General features: G+C 39.2%; 1 protein-coding gene across 9 annotated transcripts in view; it reads left to right on the top strand.

The window, feature by feature from the left end:
• The window catches only part of DMD (dystrophin), a 1,935,994-nt gene that overhangs the window by 707,524 nt on the left and 1,205,092 nt on the right, over positions 1-23,378 (top strand). For all 9 annotated transcript variants that reach the window (XM_043505382.1, XM_043505371.1, XM_043505378.1 and 6 more), the window contains 7 exons: positions 6,532-6,677; positions 7,631-7,843; positions 11,627-11,740; positions 13,894-14,049; positions 18,966-19,136; positions 21,687-21,869; positions 23,066-23,200. In XM_043505382.1, coding sequence (XP_043361317.1) covers positions 6,532-6,677; positions 7,631-7,843; positions 11,627-11,740; positions 13,894-14,049; positions 18,966-19,136; positions 21,687-21,869; positions 23,066-23,200 — 1,118 coding nt within the window. The remainder of the gene's footprint in view (positions 1-6,531; positions 6,678-7,630; positions 7,844-11,626; positions 11,741-13,893; positions 14,050-18,965; positions 19,137-21,686; positions 21,870-23,065; positions 23,201-23,378) is intronic.

The raw sequence follows: 23,378 nt of genomic DNA, 5'->3' as shown, positions 1-23,378 counted from the left end.
TTTGTCTAGGTCACTCTGGACCCTATCTCTACCCTCCAGTGTATCATCTTCTCCCTGCAGCTTAGTTTCATCTGCAAACTTGCTGAGGTTGCCATCTATCCTATCATCTAGATCATTAATAAAGATGTTGATCAAAACCGGCCCCAGGGCCGACCCTGGGGCCCTCCACTTGATACTGACTGCCAACTAGACATCTAGCCATTGTTCACTACTAGTTGAGCCTGATGATCTAGCCAGCTTTCTATCCACCTTGTAGTCCATTCATCCAATCCATACTTTAACTTGCTGTCAAGAATACTGTGGGAGACAGTATCAAAAGCTTTGCTAAAGTCAAGATATATCACATCTACTCCTTTCCCGATATCCACAGAGCCAGTTATTTCATCATAGAAGGCAATCAGATTGGTCAGGCAAGTCTTGCCCTTGGTGAATCCATGTTGACTGTTCCCGATCACTTTCCTCTCCTCCAAGTGCTTCAAAGTGGTTTCCTTGAGGACTTGCTCAATGATTTTTCCAGGGAATGAGGTGAGGCTAATTGGTCTGGAGTTCCCCGGATTCTCCTTCTTCCCTTTTTTTAAAGATGGGTATTATATTTGCCTTTTTCCAATTGTCCGGGACCTCCCTGGATCGCCATGAGTTTTCAAAGATAATGGCCAATGGCTCTGCAATCATGTCAGCCAACTCCCTCAGCACCCTTGGATGCATTAGATCTGGACCCATGGACTTGTACATGTCCAGCTTTTCTAAACAATTCTTAACCTGTTCTTTCACCACTGAGGGCTGCTCACCTCCTCCCCATACTGTGTTACCCAGGACAGCAGTGTGGGAGCTGACCTTGTCTGTGAAGACCAAGGTAAAAAAAGAACTGAGTACTTCAGCTTTTTCCACATCTGTCCCTAGGTTGCCTCCCCCATTTATTAAGAGTCCCACACTTTCCCTAACCTTTTTCTTCTTGCTAATATTCCTGTAGAAACCCTTCCTGTTACCCTTCACATCCCTTGCTAGGTGCAACTACAGTTGTGTTTTGGCCTTTCCGATTACACCCCTGCATGCTCGAGCAATATTGTTATACTCCTCCCTAGTCACCTGACCAAGTTTCCACTTCCTGTAAGCTTCCTTTGTGTTTAACCTCACCGAAGATTGCATCCTTAAACCAAGCTGGTTGCCTGCCATATTTGCTATTCTTTCTGCACATTGGGATGGTTTGTTCCTGTGCCCTCAATAAGGCTTCTTTAAAATACAGCCAGCTTTCCTGGACTCCTTTCCCCCTCATATTAGCCTCCAGGGGATCCTGCCCATCAGTTCCCTAAGGGAGTCAAAGTCTGCTTTTCTGAAGTCCAGGGTCCATGTTTTGCTACTCTTTCTTCCTTTTGTGAGGATCCTGAAGTCAACCATCTCATGGTCACTGCTGCCCAGGTTGCCACCCACTTCTACTTCCCCTACTAATTCTTCCCTGTTTGTAAGTAGCAGGTCAAGAAGAGAACAACCCCTGGTTGATTCCTCCAGTAGTTGCACCAGGAATTTGTCCCCAACACACTCCAAAAACTTCCTGGATTGTCTGTGCACTGCTGTATTGCTTTCCCAGCAGATGTCGGGATGATTGAATTCCCCCTTTAGAACCAGGGCCTTTGTTCTGGAAACTTCAGTTCATTGTCCGAAGAAAGCCGCATCTACCTCATCCTCCTGATCTGGTGGTCCATAGCACATGCCCACCACAACACCACCCTTGTTGCTCTCACTTCTAAAGACTCTCAACAGGCTTTTCTCCAGTTTGAGACTGGAGCTCAGAGCAATCATACCACTCTTACATATAGTGCAACTCCTCAGTCTTTCCTCCCCTGCCTGTCCTTTCTGGACAGTTTATACCCATCCATAACAGTGCTCCATTCATGTGAGCTACCTTACCAGTCTGTTCCAAATCAGTCATAGTTCTTTGACTGTGCCAGGACTTCCAATTCTTCCTGCTTGTTTCCCAGGCTTCTTGCATTCATGTACATGCACCTAAAATAACTAGCCAACAGCCCTGCTTTCTCAGTATGAATCAGGAGGCCCCCTACTGTTGCACCCTCCTCCTTGTTTCCTCCTGGTATCCCACTTACCTCAGGACTTAGGTCACCATACTCCAGCAAACCTAGTTTAAAGCCCTCGTCACTAGATTAGCAAGCCTACCTGTGAAGGTACTCTTCCCTCTCTTCGTTAGGTGGATCTCATTTCTTCCTAGCAATCCTTCTTCCCGGAACAACATCCCATGGTTGAGGAATCTAAAGCCCTCTCTCTGACACCACCTGTATAACCACGCATTCACCTCCACAATTTGATGGTCCATACCTGGGCCTTTTCCTTCAACAGGGAGGATAGACGAAAACATGACTTGCACCTCAAACTCCTTTATCCTTCTTCCCAGAGCCACGTAGTCTGCAATGACCCACTCAAGGTCATTCTTGGCAGAATCATGGATGTCCACATGGAAAAGTAGGAAGGGGTAGCACTCTGAGGGCTTGATCAGTCATAGCAAACACTCAGTCACATCCTGAATTCTAGCTCCAGGTAAGCAGCATACTTCTCAAGTCTCTCGGTCTGGTCGGCAGATGGATGACTCTGTCCTTCTTAGGAAGGAGTCCCCGACCACCACCACCTGTCTCCTCCTCTTGGGAGTGGTGGTCAGGGAACCCCCATCCCTAGGACAATGCATCTTATGCCTTCTGGTCGATGAGGTCTCCTTCTGATCCCTTCCCTCAGATGGCTCTTACAAATAATTCTCTGCAATAGTACACTTGCAGAGAGCCTCAAAATAGTCAGTCATCTTTGATAACTGTACCAATAGTGGTTATTATTCCTTCTAGACAGAAATCAAAAAATGTCCAACAGAGTAGGGATCACATATGAAAAACAAGAACCTTTAAAAAAGGAAAATTATTCCTGAAATACTGAGATATAATGTAATACTGAAAAAAATATTTATTCTGGCTAACAGTGAAAATTATTGCAAAAATATATGGTGTAGCTGCGAGTTGTGTGGAAAAGGTGAAACAGAATTTACGTTGTTCCAGTGAAATGAAAAGTGGCTTTTTAAAAGCAATATTTCATATTTAAATCAGTCTGCCACACTGGCTAGTTCAAATTGGTATCTTTTTGATCCTGCATGAATTTTTATTTAGCTCTCTGAATAGTAGGAATCATAATTAATTTAAAATGCAGAAAACTGCTAGCTATGTTTGTACGGCTTTTAAATTATTTCTGGCAGTGTTTTCAAAATAAAAGGCTTTTGGAGAGCCTGTACTAACAACAATGCTAATATGTTTGCATCCAGTTCTGAGATCTGTTCCAGCAGTATTCCTATATATACCTGCAACAAACTGTACACATTGCACTAATGGTACCTTTGTACAAAGAAGCGTTTCTCACCAAGTTTATTTTCCAACATGGTTAACCAGACTTTCTGGCCAGAACCCTTCACAGTGCTCAAGGTATTTGGTTCCTTTGTCACCTCAATGAAGGATGCCAAAATGGCTTTTTCTCTCTGTTTAGATCTTCTGAAAATTCATTGACTCTGCTTCAAGAGGCAGGAAGGTTTCCTGTGGGTGCAGTCTCTATCCCCCATCAAGATTAGGTGGTCATCTTTCCCTACTTGCCTTCCTGATGGCTTTGTTTACTTTGCATATAAATGTGCTTTTCTGTGGCTTTGGTCTCACCTTGCCCAACTTATGTCAGAGACGCATTCAAGCAAATGGAGATTGCATTCCTTTGTCTGAAACAGGCATGGCTTAGGCACTGCTTGCCAAATGCATTTTCAGAACACTTTTCCAGCACCTATCTATGAATGGGTTTACCGTACATACAGGTGCAAGATTATTAATGATCAGTGAGCAATTAATTTTCCAGTGATATATATACCCAAAAGGTGGCATGTAACATAATGTGCCAGCTAGATTCGGGATGATATTAGGGTCACACCTGTCCCCAAGCCCTGCCTCCCCATTTACACTGCTGTTTTTAGCACTATAGTGTCCCATTACTGGAGCCCTCCCTTTTCTGCAGGGAAAGACTCCAGGAGATGGGGATGGACCCATCAGGGGAGTTTTCAAGGTCCTTCCCGACCCTTTCCTCCGCACAATGAAAGACTCGGCAAGTGGGGAACTGCTGAAGCCTTTCCCTGATGCTGCCTCATGGCTGGAGTCTTTTACTGATGGGTGTAGCTACATACGGCAGTATGGATGCAGCCTGCTTTTCACTGCAGCATACCCTACATGCTATCACCAGTGGTGTGAATGTGGACATAGCCTAAAGCTTGTTGTTTCCACTTACAAGATGTGGAGCCTCTAAGAGAGTCATTATTTAGAAGAGTCAAAGATGACTTTAGGCTGAGATACTGAACTATGTTTCACTTTTCTAATAAAAATAAGACTTGAGAATTTTATATTTTCTTCCCTTATGTGAGCAGTATATAATGTAATTGTGCCCTTCACTTTTGGAGCAGTACGTTTAAATGTTCTGGCCTCACATATAAATTGTTGGTGTATGAGGAGTCAGAGATAATATAAATTTAAAATCCAATTTAAAAAGACTAAGTTAATGAACACTGTTCTGACTGGAGAAAAGCAGGAAGAATTCCCTTTCCAATGTTTTCCATGTCAGATGTTAGGGGAGACTGGAATTTTGGATGGAGAAAGTACACTTCAAGAAAGCACTTGTCCCTCTGTAACCGGACGCAGATTCACTAGCAGTGCCTCCTGCTGGTTGTCACAGGGAATTAGCTCACCAGCCTCCGGAGTACCCTCTTCAGGCTGGTGACTCACCTTACTGCTGGCTCCCACGCCTATCCCAGGACCCCGGTGTCCCTTTCACTGGGGGTTGCCCCCTGGCAGTACCCCACAGTTCTGGGTCTTCCCCTCCCAGGGGAACCTCCCACCCACTATCCCTACCTCACCTCACTCGTAGGCTCCTGCCAGTCACCAGCTAGCCCCCACATCCTGGGGCAGACTGCAGTACGAGCCACTCATCACAGGCAAGGTTGGGTTTGGACCTGCTGCCTCTGTCTAACCTCGGGCTGTCCCCTGCAATCCCAGTACCTGTTGAACCTAATGCTAGGCCACAGTCTGGGGCTTTCCTGGCTGGGGCGCTCTAAGTCCTCAGGGCCTGGCCTGGCTCGAGGTACTCTGCTTAGGTCTCTCCCTCCCAGAAGCAAGAGAACCTCTTCTGCTCCTGGCTTCCCTAGCTTATATAAGGCCTGCTGGGTCTGTTTGGGGCATGGCCCCCAGCTGCAGCTGCTCTGCCAATCAGCCCAGCTCTTCCCCAGCCCCAGCCCTCTCCCAGGGCTATCTTAAACTCCTCTGGGCCCAAGCAGGTGTCCACTCTGCTACACCCTCACAACAGCAAGCACTTTTTCACACAAATCTACTATTACCGGTCATGATAGCCAAGTTTTTTAAAAGCAAAAGGTGATTTTAGGTGCATCAATTTGTGGGTGCCCAACTAGAGAGAGCTTGTATGATTTTCAGAGGGTGGGTGCTCAGCACTTTCGAAAATCAAGCACCTTTAAGCAATCACCAGCCAAGCACTGCAAAGTTGAGGCAGTCAGAATCACTGATTACGTCTCAAAATCTTGGTCAAATTGCATTCACTGTTTTATTAGAATGTAATCAAGATAGCACTGAAAACCTTATGTAAGTACAAACTTTATCAGTTCTGCATTTTGTGATTATGAAGCATTCTTTCTTTCTAAAATATCTTTTAGAAGATATGCACACTGTAGATATAATAGAGGTACAATAGTTTTGTGGCATTTTTAGTTTGTTAATATGGTGTGGCAGAAATTGAAAAATATTTTATTTTCAAGTGGCCATTAAATGTGTGTGTGATTTTTTCAGTGACTGCAGTGCAAGCTATGGTGGAGGGCAGAAGGGAGCAACTCTGCTTATGAGATGTTCATGTCTATACCAGATGTTGTCTATTTAAGACCTCTTAATGTCGATTTAATGGGCACAGTCCAATAAAATTCAGCTTGAATTTCTTTTTTATGCTAATGTTATAAGCTTTTAAGAGCTGTCCTAAGCAGAACATTTTACATTAACAGATATTCTAGACACACTAACATGAACCATAAAATGGTGATGCCGCTTCCTACAGCAGTTCTAAAAGCAGAACTGAGGTCCAAACAAGAGAAGATACAGTGGTCAGTCTGTCTGGTATCAAAAATAGCAGTGTTTAGGTACATTGTGCTGTAACTACCGGTGCCATCCCACTCTGAAACTAAAGAGCCAAAACACATTAAGTTAAAAAACAACAACAAAACCCAGCAGTAAATAATAAATGTAAGAATGAATGCGTAAATTATTCAAAACATTTTGTCCTCCTGTACTTCTTTGGGTACATTTTTGAAAAGAAAACTGCAAAACTTGCAAAACTGCAACTTCAAGAGGGCCAAGATTTTACCTAGGATTTCTCAGTATCCTGACAATCACATACAATTCAGTTAAGAGATAATGAAACATTTTAAATTTCTTCTCCTTTTTCTTTCTGCATTTGGTTTAGATTTTGACAGTTTGCCTCCTGCACGCTATAAGGAGACAATGAATGCTATCCTTTTGTGGATCCAACAGTCAGAAACCAAACTCTCCATACCTCAGGTTATTGTCACTGAATATGAGATCATGGAGCAGAGACTCAGGGAGCTAAAGGTAAGTGTATGGACTGTGGAAAAGTCTTCTGATTGAAAAACACAACTTCTGCTGGCTTCAGTCATCCTAACTCCATTGAAGCCAATGGAGCTATGACTGTTACAGCAGCTGAGGATTTAGCCCAACAGCTATGGTTGGGGGGAGGGGCTACTTACTGATATCGAAAAGGCTTCTGAATGTTATTGAAAAAGCACCACGGTTGGTATTTGCCAGTTGAAACAAATACTTAAGGTACCGAACACCTTAGGGGAATAGCTTTTGCATTTCCCCATGAGAAACAAAATGTTCTCAGAGATATTTACAGCACTTAAGCAGGCATTCAGCTCATTGTAATGAATATTTTCATGTATGCATTAGAAACTAGTGTTATGAAAAATACAGAACATCTACTTCTCTCCATCCCAATCTGCAACTCTGTTAAATTTCCAAGCAGAGACAGATGTGGGATGAGCTTTGCCAGTGGGCATAAAGCTTCTCTGCATGTGGACTTTTAGTATTATTTTCTTATCCAATGCCTAAAGAGCATTTTGCTGGATGCAACTGCCAATGAAAATATAGAAATGCAAAGCAGAAAATATCTGGTCTCCATGCTGATCAATATATTGATCAATGTACTGATCAATCCTCGATTCTAAAGATAAGTGTATAGTAATCATTGGGGACATAATACATTATTTAATAGAGTATAGAATGTCTCAATGAATTCAATTATGAAAATATTTATACCGTTAAAATTAGGAATTGAATATATTTCTAATCAGCTGTTTTCTGAATAAGATTAAAATTTTACTTTGGTCACAGTGAAATGTGTAATTCTTTTTTCTTTGAACAATTCTTCTAATAATTTCAGTCATTTGCTCAATAATATTTGACTACTTCTGGGGGGGAAAGTGTTCAGAATAGCTCAGTATGTTCCAAGTGAATGAATATAATGTTACTTTTTCATGTCACAGGCTTTGCAAAGCTCTCTACAGGAGCAACAAAATGGTCTAAACTATCTCAGCACAACTGTGGAAGAGATGTCCAGGAAAGCCCCTGCAGAAGTCAGCCAGAAATATCGATCTGAAATTGAGGGGATAGTTAGCTGCTGGAAGAAGTTATCAGCTCAGCTGGTAGACTGTTGCCAAAAACTTGAGGACCTGATGACTAAGCTCCAGCAGTTTCAGGTTAGTAGGGGTTCTCTCTCTCACACTCACTCTCGCACACCCCACCCCACCCCCATCTTCTGGTGTCCTCTGACATTAAAATGTTTATATATGCGTGCATTTTTATATATTTCTGTGAAAGTTAATTTTTGAAGTAAAACAAGATAGAAGGGAGGAGTTTCAGGTCAATCCATGTGTGAGATTCTTGTATTGCACTGGATATTTGAATCAGAATAAAGGAAGTTTAAAAATTCTAAACCTTTGGCAGGTACTAAGGTGTTGATTGACTGACGCAATGATGATCCATTTGATAGATTATTGTAAGAGTGAAATCCTCACCCCACTGAAATCAATGGAAGCTTTGGTATTGACTTCAATGAGTCCAGGATTTCACCCAGAATTCTTACCTTTTGCCTGTTTTTGCTTGTGTCAAAACCAATGACAAAACTCCTATTGATTTCAGCGAGAATAAAGTCAGGCCCCCAACGCTGTAATCCTTCAAACACTTTTCCATGCAACTCTAACCTTCTTGATTTCAATGGATTACTTTCATCGTCATTGTTATCACTGTTACTTCTATTGTGGTAACAACTACTACAGGTCACTAATCAAGGATCAGTACCCCAGTGTACTAGGCACATAGGTAAAACTATTTATATACAAATTTGCAGGAGTAGAGCCCTAGATTGTTTTCCTCATGGCAGAGATTTTATGTAGCCATTAATTGGCAAGTCATCTGATGCACTGTTGGTGCTCACCAAATGAATAACAAGACTGGGGGAAACCTGGACATACAAATATTATAATATGTCGTTTGTGTCTCAATTTTGAATATATTTCTGTTCCATTTGTATATAATCCTAAAGCACAATTTTCAAACCGATTCTGATTAACCAGGCACCAAAATTCCAAAAGTATTCTGCAGGAAGTATCTTTACATTTTTAATCTACCCTCCTTCCATGTAAACGATCACTTGAGTACTCATAAAAGACAAGGGAATGAAAGTAACCCAGAAGCCTTTTTCAAGGCTGACCAGCTCAATATGAGTTGTTGCATACAGTGCTCCATTTACAATATATGAATATTTCAGTCCCTGTCCTTGGTTTGTTTCAAGTAGAATTTGATTGTTGCTTTTGTGTTATGGAATATAGCAAAATAGGATTTTTTGAGTGAGTTGAGACCACTGTTTCCTATTTAATCCAGTACAGCCATCTGGTCAGGAATAAATGTTCTGTTAGCAGGGTCATGGTTGGTCTTGTATCCCTGTTTCTGCAAAGAAAAACCCAGTAGCAAAATAACAAAGCATTCATTCATCTGATTCTGTTTGACCATAGGGGAGAGTTGAACATAAAAAAAATATCATCATCAACAGGTAATCAACAACATAGCAATTTAAGAATTAATCCTCTCCAGAGGACCCCAACAATCCTAAATTTGGTTTAATTGGTAGCACTTTGAGTCTGAAAATCATAAAGTTGGCTGTCATAGCAAGACTTGGGTTTGTGTTCATTGCTAATATAATGAAATATTGGGAAGTACGCAGTTTAGGGAACTATACTTTCCTTAAGAAATTTAAATTGGCTTTTTATTCATAACCGCTGGCTTTCCATGTAGAAATTTAGGAAGATACCATTGGCTTTTTAAAAAAGACAAACCTTGGTGTCTTAAATAGCATTACATCTCTCAGTAAAACTCTTAGTTTTGACAATATAATGTGCACTATTTCTGAGCGCATAATGGCTACTGCTATGTTAGCCTTCACCGTATCACTAGGATCACTGTGCAACAAGTATATGATTCATATAAAACTCATTGCTTGTATATCCCTCTACTATACTTTGAGTGTTTAGTTAGCTTAGGTAGCCTCTTAGCTATTGCTTCCTAATGGAGTGTATCGTAGAGATATATGTTCAAATCACTACTGATAGCAGATACAACACATATTCATTTCAGAATGTGATCCATTTATTTGATCTTCACAGTTTTTGAAGAGTAATCTCTGTATCCTTAGTTAACAAAAGGAAATCTTCAAATTGGTATTTTTCTCTTTAAAATGTTTATACATGCATGTTAAAATACTGAAATCTCATAATAAAATATGATTATGGATTATTTTTACTCCTTGACAACAAAAGTCCAGAAGAAATCACTTTATTCGCTCTTTTGCTAATTTTGGTATTCATCGCTTTTGTATCATTCATTTTTATTGATTCAATTGATTTTGCAAAGTAGCCTTGTGCTATAAAAATGAGCTAGAGCATTTTCTTCATGGGTTATCCGATATGTATATTTGAGTGTGATTTGAACAAATTTGGGGCACAATATTATTGAAATGAGAAGTGTCTGCTTAAAAATATAATAATTAATTATTGTGTATAATGCTGAATGTGCATTTTACAGATGTTGGTAAAGCAATACTATAAAGAAAAAAGTGATACTATTTGAGTGTTAATTTAGCAGCTCATTATTTGTATAACTTGATGATGATGATGCTCCTCCTTAGCTGACACATTAGCCTTTAATAAAGGGATAACATAAGCTTCTCCCTGACCCCCAAAGGCTAAGCATTGCAGCAGCCCTCTCCATGGTTGAAGAAGGCTGGATGTGGCTCTCTTCAGAGCTCATCAGCACTGATTCAAGTATTTGCTGAAGGGAGTCAAAAAAGTAATTGCAGTGTGAGAGCTCAGAGCTGGACTTGAATTCTCTGTGTGATACTGCCATAAGACTACTAGACCAGCCCCCTTGTGGGGTTTTTTGATAGAATTTTATATTCAGCTCTTTTCCCAGTTGCAAGTGTTGATTAAAGGATGTGGTCTTAGAATTAGGGTTCAAATGTGGCCTAGTGGTTGGATCAGGGGATTGGGAATCAGGATTCCTAGACTCTGTTCCTAGCTCTGGAATTGATTCATTGTTTGACATTCAGAAACCCACGTAGAGTGTGTCTACACTTAAGCTAGGAGTTTGCCTCCCTTTGCAAGTAGTCAGACACATGCCAACTCTGCTTGAACTAGCATGCTAAAAATAGTAATGTTACCGGGGTAGCATAGATAGTGGGTTGGATTAGCCACCTAAATATGTACCATGGGGATCTGGGCCACTTTGTATTCAGATGGGTAGCCTAAACTACCACCCATACTACTCCGGCTGCACTACTTTTTTTAGTGAGCTAGCTTGAGCAGAACTAGTGCATGTCTGTCTACTCATTCTGGGAAGCGTTCTTCCAGCTGCAGTGTAGACCTGCTCTGTATCAATCTCTGCTGCAGTTAACCTTGGAGTAAACATAGTACTCCATCTGTATTTTCCAAGGGGCAGTTTTTCTACATGTTGGCTTCTAGGTTAGTGAAATAAGTTAGTGAAATATTTTTTTTAATAATTGTGTTTTAAGGAAACTTAAAGTGATGGTGAACCGCAATTAAAGGACAATTTTAAATAGTTGGAGACCCTTAGAATTGGTGATATATAAGTGAAAGGTGGTATTCTCATTCTTCTTATTGCTGTTTTCAAAAGAGGAAGGAAAGGCTTTTTGTATTCTTACCATTAACAAATAAGAGAAACAAAATCCAACCTGTTTATTCCTGAAAACAAGAAATGCTAAGACTAAAATGATCAAAATGCAGGCCAAATGGTGAAAGGCAACCCCCGCCCCCAATGTACTTGCTTGTTTGCATTGCTCAAAGTGCTGTGATCTCTTCCTAATTTTAGAATTATTTTGTGCTGAAGTTTAGTGATAGTGCCATGACGAATTCTATTATCATCAGTCAGTGCTTGTAGCATACTGTAGTTTGTTGTTTTTAAATAAACAGAATGACACTAAAACCCTGAAGAAATGGATGGCTGAAGTGGATGCTTTTCTGAAGGAAGAGTGGCCTGCCCTCGGTGACTCAGAAGCACTGGAAAAACAGCTTGAACAATGTACAGTAAGTAGTCCTTGTGTACTGTATTTTTTTGTGTGTATGTGGCTGGGTGAGTGTTTAGAAGAAGAATCGACCCAAACTTTCACCTACCTAGAAATAGATTTAAAACTGAATCTCTATTGATTTTGTTTATGCAATGAGTACGAAACTGAATGTCCTGTCTTTGAAGAAAATACCGAAAATAAGAGGAAGTTGAACATACAAAGGGACTAACATAGATGCTGTAATACTGTATCCTTGTGGTATGTCCAGGCTGGACAAAACCAGAAAGTTTAAAATATTTTGAGCGCCTTGGAGCTTCCTTCTTAAGTATTTGAAAAAGTACCTGGCACTTGAATGAGTGCTACTGTAAATACAATAAATAATAATCATAATGAGAGCATACGTTGCCCCCAAGATATCATTTACTTTTTTTTCTTGTTGCCATTTTGTGGTAGTTTCTCATTTCATGGAAGCAGGAGACACAAAGTTGAGAGCCAGATTTGTATCGCTTAGACTGCTGTAAATGCAGTGTAATTCCACTGGACTCTATGGGCCTAAATTTGTAGCAAGTGTATAAAAAAAGCTCCTTCGGAAGTCAAACACTTCATTAAAAAGCTGAAATTCTCATCATTGTCCAAACTTTTCTTCTCACCATATCCATCGTGTGAGAAGCTTTGCTGTCCTCCATGGCATTCTTAGTGATCTTTGATTAAATGTTCAGAATGAGACCAAATCTTGTCATTTCTCACTTTATAACAGTTCTGTAATCTGTTCCTTCCTCTTCCATTTCTGTTCTTCACTCCCACTTCAAAAACCTTGGTTCATATGATGATCCCTTCTCAAGTCTCCCTTCTTTAAGCTATCCAATATTTAGCAGCTGAAATTACCTTTTTCTCCTTCTGTTATGACTGTGTCACCGCCTTCCCCCCCCTCCCCCTTTTATGTCTCTTTTCTGGCTTTTTCTCTCTTTCTGCATAAAGTTCAATCTGCTCATTCTGGCATTTAAGTTTCTGTTGAGTCTCCTGTCATGCTTAACTCACTACCTTTGCTGTTCTAACCTTTCTTTCTTTCTTTCTTTCTTTCTTTCTTTCTTTCTTTCTTTCTTTCTTTCTTTCTTTCTACTTTTGCCTTCATGCCTGTTTTCACATTGCTTCCTTCACTTGGCTCACTGCCCTTCTTAAAAAGACAAAACATCCTTGTTATCTTCCTTCAAATGCCTCCTCAAAACCTATTTCCTTTGCCTTGTTGTCACTATTGACTTTCTTTCCTATGCAGTCTATTCCTCTTTTATCCTCCCAGAGCCCAGGATTGAAAATGATCAGAATATATATGATTTGATTCCTGTACATGACTCAGTTTTTATTTGTTTTAAACATAATCCCTTCTTTCGCTTTACTTTTGTTGTACTTTATGCTTTGTTCAATTTAGTTTGTATAGTTTTGGGAGAAGGAACCTTAGTCCCACTGCTCTATTGAGACTCGGCTGTGCTTCATGCAGAAACAGATAGGGATGGAAAAAGTAACTTTATGCCATTTTATGGTACGCCACTACAAATCCTAGCAAGTGATAATATAAAGTTTCCATTGATTTCAGTGAAATCTGAATTAGAGCTGGTTAGAGGCTGAGCTGGTCTCTTGTGCAAATTACAACAGCCTTGGGCTGATCTAATTTGCATCCAAATGACTATACCCCCATGGGCAGATCCAGCAGCTGGGAATTGCCAGAGTATCACTCAAGCCTCCCCACAAGGATGTAAGATGGGTAGCATACAGCCACCCACAGAGGGATAATTCCTGTGATAGTCAAGGAAGATGGCTTACAAACCATTTGTAGCACCAGAGTGATGCAAAAACACCGAATAATACTGAAGAATTGAGCCCCATTCCTCTTAAACATTATGCCATATTATAATTCTGTTAAATGTTATTAATTTTTTTATCTTGCATAGAAAAGCTAATCCTATAAACTCATTTTAAGTCTGTTCATCCCTCTACTCTGTATTTTGCATAATATTGTCTATTAATTGTGGTCATTTCAACAGGGATCTGGACCAAACACACACATAGTAGCAGAATATTTTATGCACTTACTTTATTGGACAGTTTTATAGAAATGGCATATCTGTAACAGTATCTGCATGTGTTGTTTTCATAAACCGTCTACTATTCCTTTAGGCCTTAGTAAATGATATCCAGACAATCCAGCCCAGTTTGAACAGTATTAATGAGGTTGGGAAGAAAATGAAGAATGAAGCAGAGCCCGAATTTGCTTCCAGAATACAGACAGAACTAAAAGAACTCAATGCTCAATGGGAACACATCTGCCAACAGGTACTGAGTCTCTTGCTGTGAATGGTTCTCTTTTAATTAACTTTCAGATTTCTCATTGGCATAATTTCTCCCCCTCTATGCATAGCCAGTCAATGTGAGAGAGAATCTAGACATTTTTGCTCATTAACCTTCCATTATACAAGTTTATCTAGCACGCAGAAATATGTGCAAAGTAGATATCTTAAACTATGCAGCTTAGTCTAGCTGTACATCTTATTGCTGATGTAAAATTAGCTCTTTACGATTTTGAAAAAAGATTTCCATCTGCCAACATATAAACTTCTGCACTGGGTAGTTTTTATTAAAAACTTTCTTTTGCTTCTGATATTTTATTATATTGACTAGTAATTTTCAAGATAAAGTTCTTCTAGTATGTAGAGTTCAGTAACTTAGAATTATAACTGATATCTACCCATCCATTTAAATTAGTGTCACAAGTGCCCACAAATGTAAAGGACAGGTGGTATGCAGTATTGACCTGAAAGGATAAGTGTTTTATTTTTACTATATTAATGGTGAACCAGTGATATTTACCCATAAAGAAAACACATCAAACATCTAGCAGTGGTCAGTGTAAAGTTACCACTTTGTATAATTTGACTGCTAATGGCATTACATAGTAGAGATAATCCTTTACAGTGTATAGTATTGTATAATAGGTATTCTTTTAATGTTTCACTTGTTTTATCTTTAGTCCTGTTAAATCTAGGTTATTTTAAGCTTTTTTTTGTTTGTGTGAACTTTAAAACAAGTCCCCATGTTCACATATTAAAACTGTTGACCTCAAGAGGGTCTGAAGTTTTCTAAAACTTTCTTAAAACACAGAAATACAATGATTGTTTTGCACTTTTTTGTTTATATTAAAATTTTTAAAAAGGATCTCTATATTTAGTTCATTATAAATCATTCTATTTGGATTGACCAATTAGGATCCATTCCCGCAAACTGAAAAAAGCACGCTTTCTTTACTCTGGAATGTCTTATATAAAGAAAAATATTAAAGATGATCCATTCTTCTTTATAGAGTTTTAATGAATCCACTTCAGCATCTCTTGACAGATCAAGAGCATTGCTTTCCTCTTACTTACAGTGGCAGAACTGGTTTTAGAGTAGCAGCCGTGTTAGACTGTATTCGCAAAAAGAAAAGGGAGTACTTGTGGCACCTTAGAGACTAACACATTTATTTGAGCATAAGCTTTCATGAGCTACAGCTCACTTCATCGGATGCATTCAGTGGAAAATACAGTGGGGAGATTTATATACATAGAGAACATTAGAGGCACTGGCACCCTGACAGCAGGATTGTCTGGCTATGTAAACTCCCTCCTCAACCCCTATGCTACTAGCACTCCCAGCTATCTTTGAGACACCACTGACTTCCTGAGGAAACTACAATCCATCGGTGATCTTCCTAAAAACACCATCCTAGCCACTATGGATGTTGAAGCCCTCTACACCAACAGTCCAACAGTCCAAAGATGGACTACAAGCCGTCAGGAACAGTATCCCTGATAATGTCACGGCAAACCTGGTGGCTGGACTTTGTCCTCACCCATAACTATTTCACATTTGGCAACAATGTGTACCTTCAAATCAGCGGCGCTGCTATGGGTACCTGCCTGGCCCCACAGTATGCCAACATTTTTATGGCTGACTTAGAACAACGCTTCCTCAGCTCTCTGCCCCTAATGCCCCTACTCTACTTGCACTACATTGATGACATCTTCATCATCTGGACTCACGGAAAAGAAGCCCTTGAGGAATTCCACTATGATTTCAACAATTTCCATCCCACCATCAACCTCAGCCTGGACCAGTCCACACAAGAGATCCACTTCCTGGACACTACAGTGCTAGTAAGCGATGGTCACATAAACACCACCCTATAACGGAAACCTACTGACTGCTATTCCTACCTACATGCCTCCAGCTTTCATCCAAATCAGAGGACACAATCCATTGTTTACAGCCAAGCTCTACGATACAACCGCATTTGCTCCAACTCCTCAGACAGAGACAAGCACCTACAAGATCTCTATCAAGCGTTCTTACAACTACAATACCCACCTGCTGAAGTGAAGAAACAGACTGACAGAGCCAAAAGAGTACCCAGAAGTCACCTACTACAGAACAGGCCCAACAAAGAAAATAACAGTACGCCACAAGCCATTACCTTCAGCCCCCAACTAAAACCTCTCCAACGCATCATCAAGGATCTACAACCTATCCTGAAGGACAACCCATCACTCTCACAGATCTTGGGAGACAGGCCAGTCCTTGCTTACAGACAGCCCCCAACCTGAAGCGAATACTCACCAGCAACCACACACCAGAATCACTAATCCAGGAATCTATCCTTGCAACAAAGCCCGTTGCCAACTGTGTCCACGTATCTATTCAGGGGACACCATCATAGGGCCTAATCACATCAGCGACACCATCAGAGGCTCGTTCACCTGCACATCTACCAATGTGATATATGCCGTCATGTGCCAGCAATGCCCCTCTGCCATATACATTGGTCAAACTGGACAGTCTCTACATAAAAGAATAAATGGACACAAATCAGACATCAATAATTATAACATTCAAAAACCAGTCGGAGAACACTTCAGTCTTTCTGGTCACTCGATTACAGACCTAAAAGTGGCAATACTTCAACCAAAAAACTTCAAAAACAGACTCCAATGAGAGACTGCTGAATTGGAATTAATTTGCAAACTGGATACAATTAACTTAGGCTTGAATAGAGACTGGGAGTGGATGTGTCATTACACAAAGTAAAACTATTTCCCCATGTTTATTCCCTCCCCTCCCCCGACTGTTCCCCAGACGTTCTTGTCAACTGCTGGAAATGGCCCACCTTGATTATCACTACAAAAGGATTCCCCCCCACCCACTCTCCTGCTGGTAATAGCTCACCTTAAGTGATCACTCTGGTTACAGTGTGTATGGTAAAAAGAAAAGGAGTACTTGTGGCACCTTAGAGACTAACAAATTTATTAGAGCATAAGCTTTCGTGAGCTACAGCTCACTTCCGGCTGCTACTCTGAAACCTGTCAGTGTGTATGGTAACACCCATTGTTTCATGTTCTCTATGTATATAAATCTCCCCACTGTATTTTCCACTGAATGCATCCGATGAAATGAGCTGTAGCTCACAAAAGCTTATGCTCAAATAAATTTCTTAGTCTTTAAGGTGCCACAAGTACTCCTTTTCTAGTGGCAGAACTGTTCAGCTGTACAGAGCGCACGCCCTAAGAACGTGCCCTGAGATATTTTTGACATGCCAAGAAACGCAAAAGCTTATCCATGGATCAATCTCTCTCTCTCAAGCTGCTTTTATATATAAGAAAAATAATGCGACTATAGTCAGCAACCAGCCCAAGATTGTTTTGCAGTGTTATGCATTCTGAATGGGGACTGAAAACTCTACAGATTTCCATACATACACTTTTAACTGTAGTTTAAATTAACACAAACCAAAGTACCTTAGGTTTTAAAATTAGATTCTGGCTAAGTATTACCACTTGTCATACTTCACTTACCCATGCTGCTCAGAGTGAACCATACAATGCCTTTCCATCACCTCTGTCATCGGGCACTTCTTGCCTTTTATGCTGAGAATGAAACAAAAAAAATTGTCTGGTGAATTTGATGTCTCTGCCATAAAAAGCGAACCTTCAACTTGAGGAACTGAATGTCCATGTTCTACTTACTCTTAGCGATATTTAACCAAGAAAGTAAGGTATGTTACACAACAGATTTAAACTTGAGGTATATTTCACTAAACACTCTGTTGGCAAACTGTACTACAATCATCCTCTACAGAAGGAGTACAGTTCAAAGAACTCGGTGCTTACCCTTGCAAAATATAACTCCATTCAGAGGTTTAGAGAAAGTGCTATTTAAAGTGAACAGTTTAAAGCTTTCCATTGCATGGGTAAATATCTGAGGCAGATTAACAAAATAATACTTTTCCCTCTCTGTTTAGAGATTTTTTTCAACAGGAAAATATGTTTATCCCCATTTTATAGAGGGAGAAATTGAGGCATGGATTTTGTAAGTCACTTTGCTGTTGCAGAATAGTTTAATTATATCTGTTGGGTTAGCAAGTTTGTAAAACATTACTGCTGTTGTAGTATGCTTCTTTGAAATTTGGAAAGCACTTACTTGGCCCAGTTCCACAGTCCTTTCTCAAAGAGGTCCCTTTCACTAACCTGCCTTAGAGCTTTTAGTTGTTTGTTTTTATTGTTCAATATTGATGTATGTAGAATTTGTTTTAAAGATCTGCTTTCTTTAATATCTCATGTACTGCTTGCTTACAGAAATTCCAGTTAAAATTCTGCAGGGGGAAAAAGCCTCTAAATTCTTTATGATAAAACTTGTGGGTGATTGGGGTGTTTTATTTTATTTTTTATGGCTTGCATGATATTCTATCAACTATGCTGATGATGATCAAAGTATACATTGCCAATGGGTATTCTTAACATAGTAACTTAAATGATAGCTATTAAATACATACAAGAAGTGCGTATAAAAAGCATTTCAAACTGCAGGCATTTTTTAAAAAAATGTGAGGAAAATCAGCTAAGATTACCACATATGCATGCAGTGTGACTTGCATGTTTGTAGATAAGGGAGAATTGCCAGAGGGCAATCATGTACTCTTTTATAAATCTTATGTGGCCACTTGAAATGTTATCTGTTACGGGGCTGCTGCTAAACAAGATGCAACTTTGTGTGCCTGGTGACTCAAAATAGATACTTGTTAGGCTTCAACTTTTTAAAAAAGATCAATATTTATTTGATTCATTGTTAGCATCTGTAGTTTTTACTTTTTACAATGATGATGACCTTTATTTTTGTGCAGTAGAATCTTATATCAAATACCATTTCATGCTTCTTTCTTAAAGGCCTATGCTAAGAAGGCTGCACTAAAAGGTGGTTTGGATAAAACTGTTAGTCTCCGAAAGGATTTGTCAGAGATGCATGAATGGATAACACAAGCTGAAGAAGAATACCTGGAGAGGGATTTTGAGTATAAAACACCAGATGAATTACAGAAAGCGGTTGAGGAACTGAAGGTAAAAGGCAGACTGAATTGTTTAATTTATGTCTGAAGCTCTTCTTTGAAGCCATCGCTGCACACAATCTGTTTGCTCATTTAAAAGAGTTGCTTTTTATATCTAGTTTGAAAATCTTAAATTTGAAGTGATAGGTGGCTTAAAGTAATTTGTTTCAATTTAGAGTCTGTTGAAAGATATTTAAATCTTCACAGTACTCTGTTGCTACAGAGTTTGGGTATGTTTGGTTTTTTTCCCATTGCTTTATTGGATTTCAGATTCTTTGCAGTCTGAGCATTAATTTAATTAAGCAATAATTTCCGAAGAATCAGTTAACTAGCAGTAGTTAACCACTAGATAATGACTTGATAAATCAGGGTGAAATTGGTTTGATAGTTTAACTATTACATTAAATAGAGAGAGACTATCATTTAGGAATTGAATGCAGGTGTTGTGCATTTATGATTTATTAGTGTATACTCTAGATCAGCTGCAAGACATGGGCTTGATGCAGGAATTTATGGTGTGGGTTGTGCAAGAGATGACCATAATAGTCTCTCTGGCCTTAAAAAAAAAATCTCTTTGCTATGCAGAGGGTTTTATGGAAGTTTGGAAGCATGTACCTCCTGCAGCAGAAGAGTTTTTCTTTACCAGCTGATCAAAAAGAAACCATGTAAATTCCTAAAGAAATCATAATGGGACAACAGTGGTTTGCCATGAATGAAATGTAACCCAGTATTAAAAGTCAGCATATGCTATTGGGGCATAATTAATTTGTGGAAATATCTATATTATAATAGTTCTTGGCACTTTTACGATACACTATCCATTGAAACAGATGTAGTAAGAAAAATTATGTAAAATTTCCTAATGGGTCAGTTTCCCAGTGAAATGCAGACACAGGTTTTGGCCTAGCATAATACTTCATACAAATATAAGAGAATAAAATACCATTACTGAAATCTGCACACACAAAACATGCAATTTTTGACCAGATATAAACAGACTTGAATAATTGCCATTCTCTCCCTGACTTTGATCATATCGTGAATACAAATTTTAACTAACAAGACTTGTACTTACCCTGACAGTACTTCTACATTACTGGGCAAAAAGATATTCTCCAGCCTAACATGGCTCAAAGGAGAGGCAGGTAGGAAGGAAGGGTATATTCCCACCTGCCCTATCCATTGGCACATGGAGGGGGCCCAGAGCATTGGGGGAAGCATCCAAAACCTCCTGAAAGGATGTTGTAGCAGATACATTCCTCCTTTTGTGCTGAGATGCTCCAGGAGGAGTTCTTCTTGAACCTCCCACTGAGGTGGTGCAGATCTATACTACCCCAATGGGGTACAACTGAGCCCATAGGTCCCAGTCCTGAAAAGAATTATGCGGGTGTTTAGCTTTGAACATGTAAGTAGTTTCAAGACTCCACTGAGACTTATCACACGCTTACTATTAAGCACATGCTTAAGTCTTTGCAGGATCAGTGCCTCAATCTGGAGACATTTTGGGGCAAGGAACTGTTGTCTTGCATATCTGTAAAGGACCCAGCACATTAATGATACAATGTAAATAAACATTACCTTAGTATTTTTAGCAATGGCACAGTAGTATCTAAAAGTACCAGGCACAATCAGGAACCCGTACTGCTGGGTGTTTTATAAGCCCCTAAGGAGAGACCTTATCTGCACTGAGGAGCTTCAATCTAATGAAAGTCAACTCATAACTAATGAGAGTAACAAACAGTAGGAGAGAAAGAGAGCACGGATGAGGTAAAAGTAATTTGTTGTGATTACATAGGCTAACAATGAGGGCAGCCTGGTGGTTAAATATGGTTCAATTATTTTTAAAATTTCCTATTAAACTGTGGTCTTCTGTGATTGCCTAACATTTGCTTTTCTTTGACCTTTCTCACTGGGATCGCTGCTCACTTCTTACTGCATCTTCCTCCAAAACCAAGCTATGTTCACACCTCAAGCCTTCCATGCTTCGCTGTTACTCCAGGCAGTGCTATTGCATGAGGGAAGGATTCTCTCCCTACCTCCTCAGCTGATTCTGGGGATGGATGGGATGATCCAAAGAATGCTCATGCTGAAGCTCAAATTTGAAATACAGCTGTGACATCACTGGGGTCCTAGAAAGAAAATTGATTTTTTTTTTAAATCTCCCCAGTTGACTGTGCACTGTTAAAGATGGTTAATTGAATTTATTTGGAAGTAACACAAAATATGTTTTAATCTGTAATTCGAGGTATTGCAGCATTGATGCCTGAAGCATTTTCTCAGCAAGTATATTATTGAAATTTTGTTTTCTCACTGCTCCAAAAGATTCAGTAGTTCTATATTGTGTAACACATTTATTTGTTATTCATGATAAACTTGTATGTTGCCTCCAAAATGAAAACAAGATGAATACATTTTCATTGCACTATCAAAGATGATATCAGCATGGTTGGGAATTACATCCTTGATTCTTCTTTCTTTCAACCTAAGTAGAATCTTGACGCAGTTATTTGAACTCTGCTTTCTTCTCCACAAGTCATGACCATCATTTACTTCTATTTTACAGAGAGCAAAAGAGGAGGCCACACAGAAAGAGGTGAAGGTGAAGCTACTCACAGACTCTGTGAATAATTTTATAGCAAGAGCTCCACCTGCAGCTCATGAGGCCTTAGAAAAGGAACTTGACATATTAATTACAAACTACCAGCGGCTCTGCAGCAGGCTAAATGGAAAGTGCAAAACTCTGGAGGTCAGCTGTTTTGTTGGTCTTCAATATTACAACTACTCAGATGGATTAGCAGATAATAAACTCTTATATTTGTCCCCAGTAAATATTTACTACTGTAATGCTAAATAAACTGTGCTCGTATTGAGTTGATGTAAACATAGTTAACAACCACAGAATCACAATAGTTATCCTGATGGAGCACAGTTATATATTCAGCAATGTCTGGCTAAACACAGCGGAGAGTAACCTACCACAGAGATTTTAAACTTGGAAAGGATAGTAAGGTTTATGGAGTTTCAGAATGTTTTACTTACAGTGCCTTTGTTTAGGTAGATAGCTGAAGATGATATTAAAATAGCAGATTTTTAAATTATCTGAGAATAACATGATTAAGATGGGGATTTTATTTTTTTAACAGTCTTTTTTAAATTCTAGAATCAAGGCAATCCTCAACTATTGCATTCAATGTGGCTTAGAATCAACTTTGTGTCTAAAATATAATTCAGTTGAAACTGATGAAAGTGTTGTTTCTCTGAAACATCATATCATTATTTGTTTTCAGTAAGGGATTTAAGAAAATTGCTAACTCATATAACTTTTTCTAGAATATATCTTTAAATAAAAGTTAAATTTACATTTTAAAGTCTTAGAAGAAAATTGGAAAGAAATATATATTGATTAAATAAAATACAGACATTATCAAAATCAGAGGATTCTATTAAAATCAACTTTTTTTTTCTAGACTAGACTCTCCTTACCTGCTACTGTGTTGGCCTTCTGTTGAAGGCACCAGCACTTGAAAGCACTCCAGACATGCATGAAACTCTCGTAGATGCCAATAAACTCTGGAAAAACTGTGCTTTGAATGTATTGATTGAAAAATGTCTGATTGACTTTACTTTTATCTACAATGACGTGATCAGTTTGTTTTTTAAAGAAGCGTGAAACTATTTAGGTACAAAATGGAAACCTTGTGATGAGCCCATTGATATCAATGTGGTTCTGTAAATGTGCAAAAATAATTTTGAGATCTGCTCGTTCAGGTTGGAGAAAGAATGTAGCATGTGGTATATAAAGGGTATAGGATTCAACAGAGAACTTCGGAGGGAGAGGACTCAGAGAGCAGACCTTATTTGGTGGGATTAATGCCAGGAAGAAGCAGCTATGATTTTTTTATAATTTTGATTTTCTATCTAAATATACATTTTTTTCACCAGGAGGTATGGTCATGTTGGCGTGAGCTATTGTCCTACCTGGATGCAGAAGAGAAATGGTTGAATGAGATGGAGCTGAAACTCAGGGCAACTGAAAATATCCAAGGAGGTGCAGAAGAGATCTCAGAGGCATTAGATGTAAGTCCTGGCTTAACTGATATAAAATATCAAGGCACATATTGCATTATACCAACACCATTTTGAAAAATCTTCCATTATATATGAAAGAAACCATAAATCTGCATAACTATTTGGGAAGATACAGACTATTTGAAAATCACAAAGTGCTGCTTGATTCAACAAATCATAATTTGAT

This window comes from Dermochelys coriacea, chromosome 1, assembly GCF_009764565.3.
Source record: "Dermochelys coriacea isolate rDerCor1 chromosome 1, rDerCor1.pri.v4, whole genome shotgun sequence".
Classification (NCBI taxonomy): domain Eukaryota; kingdom Metazoa; phylum Chordata; order Testudines; family Dermochelyidae; genus Dermochelys; species Dermochelys coriacea.
Note: the sequence above shows the minus strand (reverse complement) of the source record. Positions and strands in the feature narration are given on the sequence as shown.